General features: G+C 38.6%; 1 protein-coding gene across 10 annotated transcripts in view; it reads left to right on the top strand.

The window, feature by feature from the left end:
- Positions 1-19,312, top strand: part of LOC121935044 (poly(rC)-binding protein 3-like) — a 230,046-nt gene that overhangs the window by 178,538 nt on the left and 32,196 nt on the right. For 6 of the 10 annotated variants that reach the window (XM_042476090.1, XM_042476091.1, XM_042476094.1 and 3 more), the window contains one exon: positions 13,548-13,689. The exons of the other annotated variants lie outside the window; for them this stretch is intronic. In XM_042476090.1, coding sequence (XP_042332024.1) covers positions 13,612-13,689 — 78 coding nt within the window. In that variant the 5' untranslated portion in view covers positions 13,548-13,611. The remainder of the gene's footprint in view (positions 1-13,547; positions 13,690-19,312) is intronic. 10 annotated transcript variants of the gene reach the window in all.

The raw sequence follows: 19,312 nt of genomic DNA, 5'->3' as shown, positions 1-19,312 counted from the left end.
TTCCAAAGATAGCGGTGAACAGTAAGTAAGCTATTAGCAAGTAAGCTGATTTGCCACCAACAGTCTGGGTACTCATTTTAGCGACCTCCCCGGAAGGATGCAAGCCTGAGTCGAGCTTGGGCCTTTGCTGGTCTTGAACTCGCAAACTTGTGGTTTGAGTGAATGGCTGCAGTACAGGCATTTAAACCTGCGCCACCAGGGCTCCTATTTAGTCTATCCAGCATGAAAGGCATGCTGGATGACTAAAAGGGCAGGGAGGTGAGGTTAAGGAGCAGTTCGGAAAGAGAGCTCCAGACTAGCATGGCTGCTACTGCTGTAGTCCTTCAATTGAGACATACCATAAGAACTGCTCCCAAACTGGTATGTATGTGTTTTCATTTCATGAAAAAGATTGTGGCGAGAATGAGACACATGTGATAATCTCCTAAATCTTGGGTATTGGGGGAATTGTTCTTGCAGTCATCTTTTTCAACACCCTAAACTTTGTCTCTTCTTTACATCCCTTCCATTGGGTGTTATCAGTTCTCTGCTTTAGGATATATTTTGTACTTTTTGATTAGCCTAACAAAGCTATCACCAAAATGTGTACTTCAGTTGCATAGAAGAGAGGTTGGATTTTTTAAAACATAAAATATTGTAGCACTGTGGCAAAGTCTTTTTTTTAAAGGAATTAGCAACCAGAACATATTTTGGGTATTTGTCTGTAAGAATGATAAACACTGGGTTATTTCCATATTCTATTCTTATAATAAAACTGTTATTCCCAAAGAGATGTATTCATAAGGTGAAACAGGTGTTCCACCCTTTACTTTACATGTTTTCAATATTATATGGCTTTAGAAAAGCAATTTGTGAAGACAGAGAACAAATAAAAGATAAATGAATACAGCTTAGTGTATTCTGTGTTCTGTTCTGCTGAAACAATTCAAGCTTCCCTGATGTTCAGTAAATAATAAATGTTAGGTGAGGTTGATGATTTATTACAGTCTTTTGTAGCCGTTTATTTCCCACTACCGTCTTCTATAAATGGAATCTCATCCATTGAATTAGACTTTCTGAAAAACAATACACTGGTCCCCCGGGTACGAAATACCCCGTTACGAAAAACCCGGGGTACCAGTGTACTCTTTACTCACTAATGTAGTTTGCTCCCTCTTTAAAGCTCTTCTGAATTTTCTTGGCCTAGCTGACTTCTGGTAGAAGTTTGTATTTGTATTATATACTTGGGTGTTTAATATAAGTAAGAGAGGTTTTAATTTGTAATATTGATTTTAATTTGTGATTGTGGAACACATAGATGGTAGAAGCTACTGGAAGAGTCCAGTCTAGATTATACTTTATTGCATTTTTAAACAAGTGTTTTCTCAAGAATTGAAGACATTCATTTCCAATAACTGTTTGGTGGCCTCCCACTCCTGGGTTTTTGGGAGACATATTTTATTATTAGGCTACAATAATATCATTTACCTTATTCAGTTCATGTTGTGAGTCTCCTTTGGACATATTCAGAAGAAAGGCAGGCTATTAAATACATAAAAACAAATATGTTTTTGATTGCATATGGTTTTCCTCACTTACATGTCCCACATTTTGTGTGTTTCATTTTGTGATTGAGTCCATAAAAGGTGACACCAGGGTTAATTTATGAATTTGATTGCTGAAGATTTCTGAAGAAATCCTACTGTAGGAGAGGAGGCAAATATGTTGCCTACTGGGAATACTCATTTGCCTTAATAATAATAATAATAATAATAATATAATAATAATATAATAGGTTTTATTTATATACCGCCAATCACTGGGAATCTGAGCGGTTTACAAAAGAGGGGATAAGACAGTTCCCTGTCCACAGGCTTACAATCTAAAAGCACGGCACAAAAGGAGAGGGAATGGTGAGGGGGGAGGGAATCAGGTCCAGCATTCTTCTCTCCCTCTGAGGCCTGGACCAAGGCAGATGGACCGGAGGAGGGGCTCTTCTTCTTACATCTGCTTTGACTCAAAGTCACAGCTTCCGTTCCAAAGGACCAAATGAGATCCAGGAAATGTGCATTTCACATATCTTTAATTGTTATTTAAACTAAGTGTGGGTATTGCCTTTAGGATGGCACCATGCGGCATGGAGTGGTGCTAAGTTTTCTCAGGAACAACATTCACATTGCTACTGCTTCTGTGAAAAATCTCCCTATGTTTTTGCTCCAGGGTGTGGCACCAAGTAATGGGCTTTTCTGAGAACAGCAGAAGAGATACCCTTGTGTCTCTTAGCTCTCAACTCCTGTACATCATCGAGGACAAGGACAAGTGTGGATGAGCCAGCCACTAGGATGGTATAGAAGAAACTCTGCCTATGCTTTATTGCTGTTTACAGTAGGAAACGGATAAGGAGTTTAAAACTCTTTGTCCATGTTCTGCCAATGGCAGAGGATAAACCAGTGTTTTCAGTTCACAATATGTATGAGGGGAACTGATTTGCAGATCCGGGTCTATGTGCAACTGGCTTTTTAAAGAGACGTCAAGAAAGATGTGATTTTATTTATTTTGAAAACAACCTGTGAAGGTTATATACTTTCCGTTCTGTAATCTTCTTCTGACTTGAAAATCCACTGTGCACTTTGAAGGCTTCATGGCCGGCATCCGTCGTTTTTTGTGGGTTTTTCGGGCTATGCTGCCATGTTCTAGAAGATTTTGTTCCTGACATTTCGCCAGCATCTGTGGCTGGCATTGAAGATGTTTTGTTGTTTTTAATTTTCATTATTATAAGCCCCAATTTGTGCTTACTTGTCAAAACATAAGATAAAATACAGAACAAGGATGTTTAGGATCTGGATATAACATGAACAAATGAAAGATTCTGCCTGAAGTTATTAACTACAATGCCTCAACTGCCCATCTTTTTGCACCGCTCCTCAGCTGATCCTTAGTTATTTTAGTGCTGCAGTGTCTACTAGACCTAGATTTGTTTTGCCTTCCAATAACTGCTCAGTGCACCTACAGATGGCATAGCTAGTACCCAGACCATGGACATGTGGATTGAAATCCCTGCTATGCCACGAAGCTCCCTGAAACAGCTTTGGACCAGTGTGCATTTGGACAGAAACAAGTGTATTTATCATTCCAGGCTGAGGTTGGGTTCACCCTGTCCCCCTGCCTTTTCCTCATGCAGCCTAGTTGCCCCAAAGATATTATTCTGAATCTAAACTGTAGCAGCTATTTTCCAATTTTGATTTGTTTTAAACAAGCCATCATCATCAGATACTGAGCTGTTTGTCAGTAATCAAAATTAATCACCATATTGCTATTCGGACATGACAACAAACAACACTTATCAGAAATGTAAGTAACCAAAGGAAGAGAAGAATGCAGAGAATCCTTGTGAGTCACAGGTCCACTGCAGTTTGTTTCTATAACAAATCATGCAGTTCTGCTTGCTTCATCTATTCTGTCTTAACAGAACTGTTATAAGAAAACAGTATGGGGCAGATGAGGTCCTTCAAGAAATGTATAACTAAGTAAATGTCTAATGAATTCTAATCAGTTTTAAATAGACTCATAATTCTTGCAATGTTTACCATGAACCATCAGAACTGATGTCTGATGTTTGAAATAGGCATGTATTCCTAGCCAGAGGTAATATGTACTAAGATACTCACATTGGCTAACAGAAGCTTACTAATTGTACAGTGTGAAATGTTAACAAGAAAAGGGCGATTCAGTTCTATCAGTTTATGTTATTCAGTTCCAATGGTGATGAAAATCAAGTGATGCCTTTGTAACCAAAGAGAACAGGCCGGCCTTTATAAGCAGACAACGATTTCTTGTGTTCTTGTGATGAAGCTGTATTCCATCATGAATGTGCCTCGCGACTCTTTGTTAAACAAAAGCATTACTGTCTAGGCTTAGATGATAATTAATTTACTTTGAATCCCACATTATTCTGTGTGCACATGTGTTAAATAGTTAAAAATCACAAGGTTCTCAACATACTGAAAATATTACAGTTTCTGGGCTGTGAACAATGTTAAGCTGAACTGAGTCATAGAGTGGATGGAATTGAAAGGTAGCTTTCTCAAAAACTGGGTTTTTATTTCTTTTGTATTGTACAGATAAGCCATGCTACTAAGAAGCCACTGTACATTGTCTAGTGTGTAATACAACATGGCAGTGACTAAAATAATCTACATGATAATAATAATAACAACAGAGATGTTTCCTGTTAATATTGGGAACAAGAAGACTGATAGTTTGGCAGAGAACTGACATTTCAAGGTACATTTTCTTGTACAGTGTGTAGAACATCTCAGAGCTTCACAAAGTAGCCTTTTTTACATTTATTTTTACTATTACCCTCCTTCTCCCAGCCAATAAAGCTGCAGGTCATATTGGCATGGGAAGTTATAACTCTCTCCAAGATGCTTGTTTGGGTTGTTGTGATGCTGTGCCCAGGAACCCAGGTAGACATATCATGGAGAGGCAAGTGCTTACCAGGTCAGCTTGTTCATTCATGATTTGTAACTCTGAGATTTTATTCTGCTTTCAGCAGCATTCACAGGCCCAAAGCTAGCTTGAACGACAGCCTCTTTTATCATTTTTGTTTGAATAAATTACACCAAAATTTGGGACTGCTAGTTCAGTGGTGCTCAAACTTTTTACCCTTGGGATGCTCCTTTACATCTACATGAAGAATTGCACATGCCCCCACATGATGTAGTATATGAATAAAATTATTTTGTTTATTTATTGTACCTATTTTCATGCACACATTCATATATATTCATATTTTAACATTTTATAAGGAAATAACAGCCTTATACAAAACAGTTTTATTTAAGTAACTTCAATATTTAACTCAACACATATGTAAATTTTACACATGAAAAACTTTGGGAAGAGGAGGCAGAGGACCAGAGCCTCCAAGTTTTGTGCCCCCCTTGAGCAACTCACACACACACACACACACACACACACACACTCCCCAGAGGTTTTGCCCCACCATTTGAGAACGATTGTACTAGATGATGTGCCTGTTTAAAAACTGGAATAAAAAAGGTAGACGGGTCACAATTTTGCCCTTTTTAACTTGCTTTTTTTAACCAGGTAAATTTTAATTTTGTCACTATTGTGGACTCATCAAATAGACTTATTAGGTTAAGAAGGATATCAGTTTAATAAACAATAGGATTTTGGGTCTTACAATGGCAGAACCTTTTAAAAACTTTCTTTCCTACTTACTATAATAGGGTACCCCTATACCCTTTTAATTAGGCAAGTCTCATTTCTCTACTAAAGTAATGTAGCTGTTAGTATAACTCCCTTCTATCAAAGTAGTGAGTGTACTATAGAGTGGCCCTAGCTTCCTGAGTCAGTGTACTTTGTAAGCAAAAAGAAAGGAAGAAGGCTGGGTAGTTTGCCTAAGCATAGAGTCTGTTCTGAGTAGCAGCTGGATTATATGTTTACAAATGGAAGATCAAGAATTATTTTGTTTTTCCTCCTAAGTAAACCAAGGGAGAGTCTCAGATACAACAAGAAACCAACTCAAAACCTGGTAGAACCTAATCTGAATATCTGTAGCCTCGTCTCACTTTCCACTTTAAGGCTATAATCAGACACAGCCTTGACAGCACATTTTGTTTACCAGCCTTCCCCATGAAGAGTTTGGAACAACTCAAATCTTGCACAGTGTTTGTATAATACAAATTATAATATAATACACAGGTGTAATGCAAAATTTGATTCCTTTTCCCCACCTGCTGCCGCTTTTGCCAGCACTATTACTTTTACTTCTTGATTTTTATGGAGCAGCAGAGCACAGCCTTGGTTTATACCCTTCTGTGGTTTTAATCTGGAATTGTTTTAAATGGTTTATTTTTGATATATCTGTGCCATCCTGAACTCTCATGCTAAAAGGTGGGCAATAATAATAATAATAATAATAATAATAATAATAATAATATATTTATATCTCGCCCAATCACATGAAATTCGGGTGGGTTACAACAATAGAGGAGTACAATATAATACAATAATAATCCTGAAGGAGGTTTTTGCTGCCAAATTTGCCACCCAAATACAGCCCAGGTCCATCCCCGCTTCCAGGAGCACTTCATGCAGATCTTTTCGGATCCAAGATCATTCCTGGAAGCAGGGATGGACCCAGGCTGTATTCGGGCACCAAATTCAGTGGCAAAAAACTTCTGATAAGATCAAGATGCCACCCAAATTAAATTAAACTTTAAACTGGATAGATGTAAGCCGGTTTTAATAGCCAAGCGATAAGCTCTTTTTACAACTCTCTGCCTCAGAAAGAGAACGGAAGTGATACTTTGGATGCAGAGAGGTACAGAGAAAGCTGCTACTCTCCCACTCCGTTTCAGCTTTCTTTTCTCATGTGATAAGATTAGTCAAGCCTTTGAGTGACCTCAGTTCTGGAGTGTCCTTTGTACTGACCAGCTTGGAACTCACCCCTTGATCTTCCTAACCTCTTGGGATTCTTGGTTATTGACTCATCCTCTTGGAAACTCAGACTTAACCAAACTTGGCTTACCAAATCCAGAGGGTAGACTTGTTAATTTTTGCAGTGGCAATTTGGGAACCTCAATTGGGCTAAAATTTGTACTCAGCACAAACCATGCCCTTAATACAAAATACAAAATTTAGCCCCACTGAGGCTCCTCATACTGGTCAAATCAGAATTGAGGTTCCATATTACATTTCAGATATTGCACTGTGAAAAGTGAGGCATCATTTGTGTACACTGAGTTCAGATGGTGAGATTCATGTTTAATACACTGTAATTTCCAATGTTTACTTCTTCTTTCAGCATCAACCCACCCACCCCTCAGCGCTGGATGTGTGATGCTAGCATAGAAAGTAAGCATCTAAGTCCTGTGCCAATGTAGGTCACACAGCAGCAGTTGCCAAGCAGCAAAGGTAGTGTTTCAATTGACCTTTAAAGTGCCTTTCAGGCACTGTTATACAGAAAACATTCTATAGACTTCTAATTCTTTTAAAATCTTCAGTTTTTCATCACATATTAAACAGCTAACTTCTGCAAGTGCTTGTAATGTGGGGAGGTCTGGAGAAATTTCAGTTCTTATGGAACATTTGGGATCAGACGCATGGCTGGAAGACAGAAAGCACAATACTGTATATTTATTTGAGGCTGCAATCCTGACAGTAAGCCCCTGTGAACACAGTGGAACATAGTTTTGAACAAACATGCATAGGATTAACTGTTAATCTCCTAGATTTGAATGATGATTTCTTTCTTATCAATATTGTTTTTTTAAATACCTCTAAAATCTTTATTTGCCTCCATATCACTGTGAAACTGCAGTCTCCATTAGTTAATTATGTTTTGTGGTATTAACCTCATAGTCCTTAAATTACTTCCTGAAATTAATATTTCAGTTATTCCTTTTGTATTGTATGCTGTAGGATAGGTTTAGGACTGTATTTTTTGAAGACATTGATGGATAATGTTTATGGCACATGTAGAATCTATGTTCCATCTGTACCTAAAAGGCAATCTGGACACAGGAGAAAATAGAGAAAATATTCATGCTAACCATCCAAATACATACTGACATGTCTGTAGAATTAGTAGAGATGCAGACTGCTGGGGGAATCTAATATATCTCTCTATAAGTAGATTAGGAATTTGAGGCTAAACAATTCTCTGTGCAGCTGTTTTATCAGTATCCATCCAGAGTAAAATATGGCATACAACCAAGAAGGACTTTTCCTGGTGCTGAAATATTTAGCAACATTAATCAGTTAGATTAGCTAGATTAATCTGTTTAAAATCTTTTCTTCAATTAAAAATGTGCTGCCAATTAATCAGGCAGAAGATTAGGAAAAAAAATACTACTTTGAATATGAGAATTTATATGAAATGCAGATGGCAGAGGCCATCTGAAAAGATGCCATCTGTTGTCTCTTACAGGACAGAGTGCCTCTTCTAACATGGTGCCTGATAATGTTACATGATCTAAAACCAAGTAAAAGTGTATGATTATTGTCCTGAAAGTTATTCTTTTACATCCCTGTGTTTTACATCAGCTTGGACAAATGTGGTTTGTCTTCAAAAACAGGTTCAACTATGTGTCAGAGTAAAACAACAAGCCCCTTTAGGTCGTGACTCAGATCATCCTTACCACAAGAATGCTATTTGTTTGGCATCTAACTGAAGTTTTTGTTTTGTTTTGTTTTTTTATTATATGAGAAATTGTTATTAGATTTCCCATCTCAGCGTTTTCCTCTCAGCTTCTAAAGTTCTTCTTAGTATCTAAACCTAAAGAGGTTTGCCATGCATGTAACACGAGGGTAGTGGTGCTCCTCTTTGAGAAACATATCCAAAGCTCAAGCACACAAATTTAGTCTTTAGGGCTCTTTGGTTTGAGGCTTCAAGAACTTGAAAATCCAACACCCAAGTCTGAACTTTTTCCCCCTTGACCAGATTGCTGAAATAGCTTTTCATAGTAAAAACACATTCAAAGGATGCTAATGAAGAAGTACTTTGGCTTCCAGTGAAAAGAACAAGAGCAAGGGAGGGGAAATGAGTTTAGTGTGGCCCACCCTTCTTCCCAGCAACCTCTATCATTCAGCTTGAATTGTATGTGCCAACTCTGGCAGGACCACTGGAAGGAAAGCAGATGCAAAGTGAGTGAGATGATTGACTGCATTGCCCATAGACTTGTAAGTTCATAACCACACAAAGATAACTCTGAAGAGTTGACACTAAAAAGGGTGTGGGGATGTCACTATTTTAGGGCATGAATTTAAGGGCATTGAGAAACTGGAGCATGTCCAAAGGAGGGCGACCAAAATGGTGAAGGGTCTGGAAACCATGCCAGAGGAACACCTTAGGGAGCTGGGGATGTTTAGCCTGGAGAAGAGAAGGTTAAGGGATGATATGATAGCCCTGTTTAAATACTTGAAGGGATGTCATATTGAGGAGGGAGCAAGCTTGTTTTCTGCTGCTCCAGAAACTAGAACCCGGAGCAATGGATGCAAGCTACATCTCAACATTAGGAGGAACTTCCTGACAGTAAGGGCTGTTTGACAATAGAACAAACTCCCTCGGAGTGTAGTGGGGTTTCCTTCCTTGGAGGTCTTTAAACAGAGGCTGGATGCCATCTGTCGGGGATGCTTTGATTTGGATTTCCTGCATGGCAAGGAGTTGGACTGGATGGCCCTTGCGGTCTCTTCCAACTCTACGATTCTATGTGAGGGTGTCACTTTCTAGACATTTGTGAAAGACGGAAGTTGATTTCAGCATAAGAAAAAGAAATAATTAGGTGAGGGCTGGGAAACCAAACCTGTGTTGAGGTGAGAGAAGGACTCCTGTGTATTGCTAACTGTAATGGCAAAATAACAATAACAATAATAATAATGATAATAATAACTTTAATGACAGTATAGATTATCCTCTCATGGATTTACTCCTAAAACGTTTAAGGCATGAGATAGGGGTGTGCCTTTTTTTATGGATAGGCTGGGAGAATTGTGTTATTTAGGTTCTTATAGAAGTTTGCTGGCGAATCAATGAGGTGGTACAGTGTGGTACTCTGTGGGCACACGCACCATTGTCCCGACAGACTTCACATGAGTTTGTCATTAGAAATCCAGAGGGACGTGGCACTTTGCAATAAATAAGTTGGGTTTGGGTTGCAGTTTGGGCACTCGGTCTCTAAAAGGTTCTCCACCACTGAACTAGACATGTCTTCAAATGGCATAAATCTATATTTCAGTTCATGCTTTGAGGGGATGTTTTTAAGTCATATATTAAATTGAACAGAACATAATTATGGATACAAACATGCAAAAACGAGATGGGCAGAAACAGAGAGATTCATCCGTCTCTAGCCGATAACCATGCTGGACCTTTGAATTGTGAGTAATCACATAGTGCTATTGATATTTCTTTCTAAAATGTCTTGAGTTTCAAATGATAGTATTGCAAATGATGTTGAAAGGCATATGAAATAACACTGTCAACTGAGCAAATATTTATCTGGCATTATTCACCTGCCTTTTAGCCAAGTCATCAGTTTGATCTGACTACATTAGCAAATTTCTCAGACCACAGTTAAAGTGTCTTTTTGAGATACTGACATGTAAAAATGTTGCAGTTTACTAAATGAAAGCCACCACTTACCGTAAGCATTTTGCTATTTTCTTTTTCACTTTATGACATACCAGAATGAAAATATTCTTTAGGAATATTAATGTGATCTTTACTCACACCTCTTTGGATTAAAATTGTTCCTCAGAAATTGATCACCCAGTAAAACAATGTTCGCAACTAGAACAAAAACTGAACTAAGCTTGTTTGTGATTTCAATTTACTTATCACAAACCTTCTGCGATGGTATACACGTATCACTTCTGGAGTCAGTGCTTGAGTATTAAAGAGAACTCAATAAATTATTCATATTTCTGCATCTTGCATCATCCATCTGAAGATATTTTCAGCACCTTTGGGCAGCTTTTGAACTGCTTCAGATAATTTTTTCTTGCTTATTTTTTTTCCTTGTAGCCATCACTTTTGGCTCAATTCATCTTTCTAGCCTTCTTGACTCTTGCCTCATACATCTGAATAAATAAGTCTCTGATTATTCTTCATGCCATTGCAAATAAAGCCATTTTCAGAAGCAGATGTTGAGAGCAATTGGCAAAATAGTCCTGAGGGGAGTGCCTTCTGCAAGTCTTGCGGCACAAAGTTCTAGAACAAAACATTACAGGCTGCAGAAAATGAAATTAAATTATCATTCCAGTATAAGAGCCCATTTTAAAATCATACAGACTTTGGAGCTCATAAGCCTGATATTATAATTGAAAGAATCCATGCCATGGGTCATGGACATTTTTGGTGTGTTATTAATCATGCCTGACCAGTAAGATATGAATAACCTACAACAAACAGTCTATAGTCTTTCCAAGAGAAGCTTTTGTTCTTGGAAGAGAATAGTATTAAAGGCCACTGTGTCCTATTATTATATGAACAACCGTGGCTTTGAAATGACGCTTATCAGATTTCAGTGCACTGAACAGCAAGCATCATATGAAAGAAAACAAGCACTGGATTGCACCTCAGTACTCAGTGACCTCTGTGAGCTCTTATCTTGTTTGCTAACACAAATACCTAAAATAGCTAAAGATAATAAGGGATATCTGACAAAACTGGAGAAAAGCCAGGGAATTTATGGAGCCTAGAGATGGCGAAAAGTCTCACTCTCTCTTCTCGCTGGGCCTTATTATACATCGAATGGTGAGAAAGTTTTAGCTTTATGAGATAAAAGATTTGCCAATAGGAGAAGTGGAACAAGAGAGTGAGGTATCCAACAAGCTGAGGAAGTGTGCATGTATTTGTGTGTGTGTGTGTGTATGTGCATGTATTTTAATTAAAAAAAAAAGAATTGGTATAATTGTTTATGGCCCATGCGGCGATACAAATTTTGTTTTTTCTTTAATTTAACTTATTTCTAATAACAGAAGCTTTCTGTGGAGTAGGAAGATTATCCTTGTGGTTGGGGAGCATTTGCAGGCAGAATCAAACGATAAGGAAAGGACTGAGAAGGTCTTCCTACCAAGCATTTCTCCTATAAAAATGCCTTACCTTGCATTGTTATTAGCTGAACACAACTGTGAGAAGCTGGTATTTGCCTGAAATAAATTCTGTCTTTGTTGACTCTGTTACTCAGACTGAACCCATCTGTGATAGAGGGACAACATTGCTTCTCTACATTACATGGTTGTGTGGTTGTCAGGGATAGTAATTTAGACTATACTTCCAAATGCATCCTAGGCCATAAGACAAATTTAGCTGCCCTAACTGGGATGGTACTGGCGTATCATATTTGTTATTGTCTCAAGCTTAGAATTGTCAGACTGGTTAGGGATTATTAAGGCAAGACAAAAAGAAGCCAAGAATTATAGCAGTCGTATTGCGTTTTCCCCCCCCTTTGTCTTCCATTATATTTTCCACGCCTAGTCATATCCATTTTTGTGTGCCTAGTTTCTTGATGGATGCTTATTTGTTGTTGTTACTGCTGTTGCTACTGCTGCTGCTTCTCCTTCTCCTCGGCCTCTTTTTTGTATTGCCAAAAATTTTCTCTTGTCATTTTGTGATATTTATTACTCTGAAAAGATTATTGTTATTTTTAAAAACTCCACTGTTTCTCATCAGAAGATATGACACAGCTTGATACTAATTTGAGGGGATGAGCAACCTGTGGGCTTCCAAGACAAAAACAAAGCCAGACAGTATGCAGGATTTACAGGGGAAACAACTACTGAGTGCCTTCAGTGAAAGGTCTGTTGCCATTGCTGGCAGTGACATGTGGTTAAGATGAATTCTGCTAGCTAGAGCAAAAAAGAAAAGAATGGGAAAAAGCAAGTAAGAGTATGATGATTTTCATGGCGACTGATAGGAGCACCACATTGTGCTCAAACATAAAATCCATATTTTGTACCCACACACATAATTTGTATTATTATACAAATATTATACCTGTATTTGTATTCTTGTGTCTTGCTTATGCCTTTAAGAAAATGACATAGTTATAAGAGCTCAGTCATCAAAAGTGTCCCTGAGGAGCAGAACTACACAATCTGAACTGGATCTGCTGACAAGCGTTGAATTGTGATCACTCTCAATATCACCTAGTTTTCCTTTCTGTTAGTTCTAGCATCCTTGCAATATGTGACACTTCCAAAAGCGTGGAGGGTGGGGCAATAATCCCCACTGTTAAAAGCTTGTCACTTTCACAATAAATAAAAAATGGAAAAAAGAAAGGAAAGAAAGGAAAAAAGAAAATGTATCACCAAAGAGAGGAAAGAAGACAACATGGATTTGCATAGCATTTACATAAAGCATATGTCTAGACGACACTTTAAACACTGTAATGCAACGCACCTCACCATACTGAGCGTGGAACCATGTGTCCAAGTGACTTCTGTGCTTCCTCAGTCTGCCTTTGAAGCAGTATCTCTGAGGCCCTTGCTCTCTCTTCTTGCAGTTCTTTGGCCTGTTACAGACTGCCAAAATAAAGCTGCTTCGGGTCTCTTTGGAGGTATGCTATTTAAATGATGCATGCATCCGAAGAATCTGGAAGCTGCACCAAAGCTGCACTCCAGTGCTTAGGAGTGGAGTGTGGCTTTGGCGCGACCTCCGGACTCTTAGGACCCATGCATCATTTAAATAGCATACCTCCAAAGAGACCCGAAGCAGCTTTATTTTGACAGTCTGTAACAGGCCTATATTTTCTTGACTTGGGCTGGGAAGCCTTTCACATAAGGACTGTCTTCAGCGGACAACTTCTCCTTTGTGAAATAGGCTGGGTAGCCACCTTACACTGGGATGCTGGCAGGACCAAAGGAAAATTAAAGACTACATCAGGAGTGGAAGTATGAAGGAGGCACCCATTTTGGGGGACAGTTTGTAATAGTTATACCCAAATGCTGACCATTAACTAATTCACATGAAATGAAATTTAATTCAGGTCTGCGTAAAACTTGGCCTCTGAATGGTATTTTCCCCCCTCATTTAGGTTGAGTGAAGGGAGGAACGTGCTCTGAAAGGCTGTTCTCACCAGTTTCAGATATTGCTCAAGAATGAACACAAAGGATACAAAAGTGACAGAAGGGGGCCTCAACGTCACACTTACTATACGTCTTCTTATGCATGGAAAGGTAACTTGCTTCCCATAGAAGTATCAGGGGCGAGGGGTGGGGAACTGAATTATATGCCATGGACAATTATATTTTATCACAATTATACTATAAAGTGTCACAGAAATCCAACACTTTAGCATTTTTTTAGGCATTGGGATAACTACTTTTAATAGAGTTGGGCAAATCTGTCTTTTCCTGATCCAAGTCACTTTTTATGTTTTCACCCATACCTCTTTTGTGTTCTGCTTTGATCTGTGGATAGATATGAAATTTAAACATATATTTGCCGACATTTCTGTTGTTGTTGCTCTAGAGTATTCAGAGCACTCATATACGTTATTTCAGTAACCCTTAACAACAATCCTGTAACAACCTATCCAGTACATTATTGTGGTCAGGATGGGTCTGAGAGCTAGTAACTTTTTTGAGATCAAAAATATATATAATAATATCTCTTATCCACTGTGGTATATTAGCTATGATAAATGGTTTAGATTTAAAAAAAAAAAGTGAAGGCACTGAATATATATATATATATATATATATGATATGTATGATATTAATATGTATGATACTTCAATATACTGTAATAGGATTATATATATATATATATATATATATATATATATATATATTCCTATTATATTGAAGTATCATACATATTAATTGTTTAATTCTGGCACTTAGCATTTAAAGTCTCCAGGCAGTTCATTTATACACAAGGTAGTATGAAAGTGGAGTTAAAATACATTACAAGCTGTAGAAAGGGGGATTAAAATAATTAAATCGAGTAGCAGCATGATCACTTTGAAAGCCAGGGAAAAACAGAAAGTCCTTTAAATTGTCTGCATTTTCTGACTCCTGGATCGAGTGTAGGAGGATGTTCCAGAGGATAGATAGCATTGCTGAAAATGGTGACATTCTGTTGTCTGTAGAACAGCCAACAGGGCCTCCTCTAAAATTCTCAGAGGCAGGCTATGTATATTTAGTAGAGAAAGATGATCTGCTATGTGCCCTGGTCCCAAGTGACTGGGGCTTTGTCTGTCCGTGACAGAACCTTGAGTATGGCTCAATAGCTAATAGGCTGCCAGTTCATTTCCATTAGTGGAACTGTTGTGCATAGCTGGGTGCCTCACTAAACATCCTGACTGCTCCATTCTTTAGGAGCTGCACATGGTCAAACAGGTGCAGGGGAAACCCCATAAGATAGAAAGGTTAGCCACATTATTCATTTCCTGGCCAAAAAATAGGTTTCCTAACACTTGGAAAATCCAGTGTGAAAGAATAACAGTAGTGAGAATTTTGTGCAGTTTTTATCCAAAATTTACACATCCCAAAGTTTTTGGGGAAATTATTATGTGCAGAAGTTCAGAATAATTTATTTGCATGGCTACCATGGCTTTTGTACAAAGAGCCACATTTTTGCACTGTTTCCAGATAGCCATATATATTTTTCTCTCCAAGATTGCTGTTTACTGTGCTAAAAAACACAATCTTCATAGAAAAAAGAAGATTTGCACAAAACAGCAGTCCTGCTCAAAAATGCAACTGGTTATTGTTGCACAGAAAACAGCAATCTCACACAGAAAAAAAAACCACTTGGCTGTCTGGGAACAGTGTTCTTTTGTGCAAAACTCCACAATTCTCATGGAAGAACCCCTCCCATGTACTTCTTCACAGAATGATTTCATGAAACACTTTGCAACGTGCAAATACTGGACAAGAACTGTACAGAAGGAGTCTTTCTGTTAAAAGAATTCAGTTTCAGTTTATTAGCTGTTGTCTAATCCATAACTGTACCACCTCAGAATGTGCACAGTCTCCCTCAATTCAGATGCTACAGAGAGATATTGCTTTTTGTCCAACACCACTGAGAACAAGATAGTGCCCAGTGTATTGCCACAGTTGCACTATCAGGGTACTGAAGCAAAGTTACCTAGTGTTATCCTCTGGATTTAGCCCCATATAAAATAGCTGAACCAGTATAATTGACAAGAGATGATCCAGGAGGTGAAATGCATCAAAAGCAACAGAGATTAAGAAATGATAATAATGTTGCCTTCCTCCTCTCCTCCCATAGACAGCTAAACACCAGAGCAATCAAGACCAATTCTGTCTCAAATACAGACCTGAATCTACACTACAATGAAGCAATATACACCTGTAGCTGCATCATCTGTCCCTTGTACTATCTAGGGCCCGTACAGACAGGCCAAAATAAAGCTGCTTCAAGTCACTTTGAAGGTATGCTGTTTAAATGATGCATGCGTCCTAAGAGGCTGGAAGCCACGCCAAACTCATGCTCCAGTCCTAAGGACTGATGCGCAGCTTTGACGTGGCTTCTGGCCTCTTAGGACACGTGCATCATTTAAATAGCATACCTCCAAAGTGACCTGAAGCAGCTTTATTTTGGCCTGTCTGTTCGAGTCCCTAGTTAGCCCGCTACCCCTAGTTCAGAGGAGCTTTGTTGGACAAGGTCCAAAAGAACATGTGGTGGGTCATTCAGATCAAGCATTTTGTCCATAACCTTGGGCTTCAAAATCTGAAACCTGTCCTACAAAACAGGACAATGCAATACACCAGATACCACAATAGACACTGTATCAGTTTTAGTGTTCATTTGTTATGAAAATGAGAGTATTTTGCAAACTCCTTAGGGAAGACTGAGGCAAAAGAAGAGAGGAGCAGTTCTACCTTTGTCCCTCTTCTCCATACAGCACATTGCTTTTCCACTTGCTTCAAACATAAGTGGAAAAAAATCTCTATTGTCATTTCTAACTCATCTCATAAACTCTAGCTCATTCTCAGCCCTTGCTACTCATTCTCTTGAGGATTTATCACTCCTTCCATTTCCTGTTTTCTTTCTTAGTTCATCAGAAAGTTCCTTATGCCATTACTCTTCTTCTTCTTTAGAAGTTTAGAGACCAGGGTTCAAATCCTTGCTTTGCTATGGAATCCATTTGGGTGACCTCTCTCAGCCTTAGAGGAAGGCAAAACCAAATCCCCTCTAAACAAATCCTAGATTCATTTTAGGGTTACCATAAATTGGAAATGACTTTAAGGCACACAACAACAACAACAACCACGTCTTCAATACCTTACGTTTGCAGAATTCCCTTCCATCATGAACTCCCTCATTATTAAGTATTTCTGACCTCGTTTATTCCATCTCTTAAACTTATTGAAATCAACTGTCTGAAATTCCAATTGTATGCTCATATTAGATTATCCTTAGTTTTTCCTTTCTTAACAAATCCCAAGAGAATGAGGTCACTAACACCAAGGGTACCACTTTTACCACTTCATCAAACCGTTCTGTTGGTGAAGATCACAGCAAAGATCCCCTTGTCTTTTCTTCTGCCTTCTGGAACATGAGATTGCCAGCAAAGCAAGGGAGGAATTAGATCTTACAATGTCTACAGAGTCTGTCATCCAACAAACTTCAGCATAGGTGAAGTCTCCTATTTTTCCTTTTTGAATGTTCTGTAATCTGGTCTAGGAAGGCATCATCCAGATTTTCTGTTTGGCTTGGCAATTAGTGACAGATTCCCATAATAATATCACTATCATTTTTCCTTCCTTTGATTTTTAACCAAAAGTTCTCAACTGGCCATTCGTTCTATGATTCATGGATCTCCTTGAAGTTGAACATATTGTCTACCTACAGTGTTCCTCTTGTTCTTTTCCTGTTTAACTTATTCCTTTTAAGTAAGTTATACCCTTCTACATTACAAAGCATGAGTGGAATTCCACCATATTTCACTAATGCCTTCTAAGTCATATTTGCCTTCCTGCATTAAGAGTTCAAGTTTATCTTGTTTATTTTGCTGCGCATTGGTACAGAGATTTAAAAAACCACGTTTCATTCATTCCAGCCAAATTGTCTCTCTTCCTGGTCCATAAATTATCACCAACTGCCCAAGGTCCTTTGCCTTCCTACCAAAAGCCTAATTGGTATGTTTGGTGTATTAACAGCTGTTTCGAGCAGTGTCAAGTATTCCCATTTGGTCTAAAAGAAAGAAAGAAAGAATTACCAATCAGCTGGGTTAGTCTTGGCAACCTCTTTGTCATGCCCAGGATGCTAATACTAGGGAGACAGTATATCTCCTGAAACAGCATGTCAGAGCTGCATACTGCTACCTCAGTCTCTCTTAGAAGGAAGGTAAGATGTCTGGGAGATGGCAAAAATCCTTTCCTTGCCAGAATTCTTGATAGCGAGCTTTGTCCTTTTTGAAGCCTGCATGTGCTGTTTCTGTTCCAGCAGTCCAGAATCACTGTCTGTGCAGAGGGCTTGGAATAGATTGTGTTACACCAAAAATCACATAATATTTTTGGATCATCCTGCACCTGTGTGTAACATTCTTCTATATGCTTGCCTCCTGTAGCTGACATTATTCCTTCTCCCTTGAGGCATGCGCCCTTCTATTATTCTTCCAGAAGACTTCACTGTTCTTTCCAAAAGTGTTTGATCGTCCCTATTCTCCGAAGTGCAGATAAATATGATTCAAACATTTGTATTTTCTTCTCCAGCAGTGAAAACAGGTTGTATTTGCTACAGGTAGAACTTCGTACATACAAATGTAACAGAACTGTTGCAGGTCATCACAGCAGTTCATAGCAGCCATCTCACATAGCCTTCTGTCAGTGGAGAGACAACACTCTTGAACTCAAACGTCCTCATTACCCACCCATGGAAAGCACCATGTTTACTCCTCCTATGAGCTTCCTGAGACCGTGAGACTAGCCAAGGATCTATTGCTATTGCCACCCCATCACCACTACCCCCCATAAAAATTAGTCACATTCTCAGCCAGGAGAAGTTCGTCTCCCCAGGACCATGTGACAGAGCACATGGCGGTAGACAGGTTTATTTTAAAAATATAGCTATAGTTATGTGATTAACATGTGAAATATGGCAGAGCTTGTTAGCTGTAGAATTTTCATATCTGCACATAAGGGTAAGAGTGGAGATGAAGGTTGGTCTTTTGGCCACTGATGTCGCAATGTCCTTGGATCACACATTCCTTACCTGCTGTTCTTTGAAGTATAGAGGTGGGTGCCTCTCCCCATAAACGGTCAAAGATTATCCAAATAGATCTGCCCCTTCCCTGAGCATAGTGTTGCGACAACAACAACAAAAATACAAAGATTCTTTTAATACCTTAAAGACAAACAACTTCTAGGGACAATAAAGAGGTCTGTAATCCATGGAATATTATTTCATAATACATACATATACTTAAGGTGCTCCAAGGCATTCTTGCTATTTTCCTAACCGTTTCATCCCTCTCATCTTTGAAACTATACCTCTCTCTAAGTCAGTCAGTATTTTTATGTGCTTTCTGCAGATAGTGTTTTGTTCTTCCTTTTGGTGAGTCTATGGCAGAAGTGGTTTCCTGCTCTTAGCATTACACTAAAATGTACTTGTTAAATTATAGCATGTTAATGCAGGTAGCTTGTCACATCACTTGGCTAAGGGCATACACATCTATTAACAATTTAGATGCTCTCTTTCATAGAGATTCACTGATTATTTGGGTCTCTGGCATGTCCAGGTTTAGAGCTTTCAGTTACTTGCTCTGCAAGTGCTGCACTCTTTGTCACAGAGCTGAATCTTGTTATGACATTATAGCAAAGCAAT

Source organism: Sceloporus undulatus, chromosome 6 (assembly GCF_019175285.1).
Source record: "Sceloporus undulatus isolate JIND9_A2432 ecotype Alabama chromosome 6, SceUnd_v1.1, whole genome shotgun sequence".
Lineage (NCBI taxonomy): Eukaryota > Metazoa > Chordata > Lepidosauria > Squamata > Phrynosomatidae > Sceloporus > Sceloporus undulatus.
The sequence above is the reverse complement of the archived record's forward strand: the minus strand, read 5'-3'. Positions and strand labels throughout refer to the sequence as shown.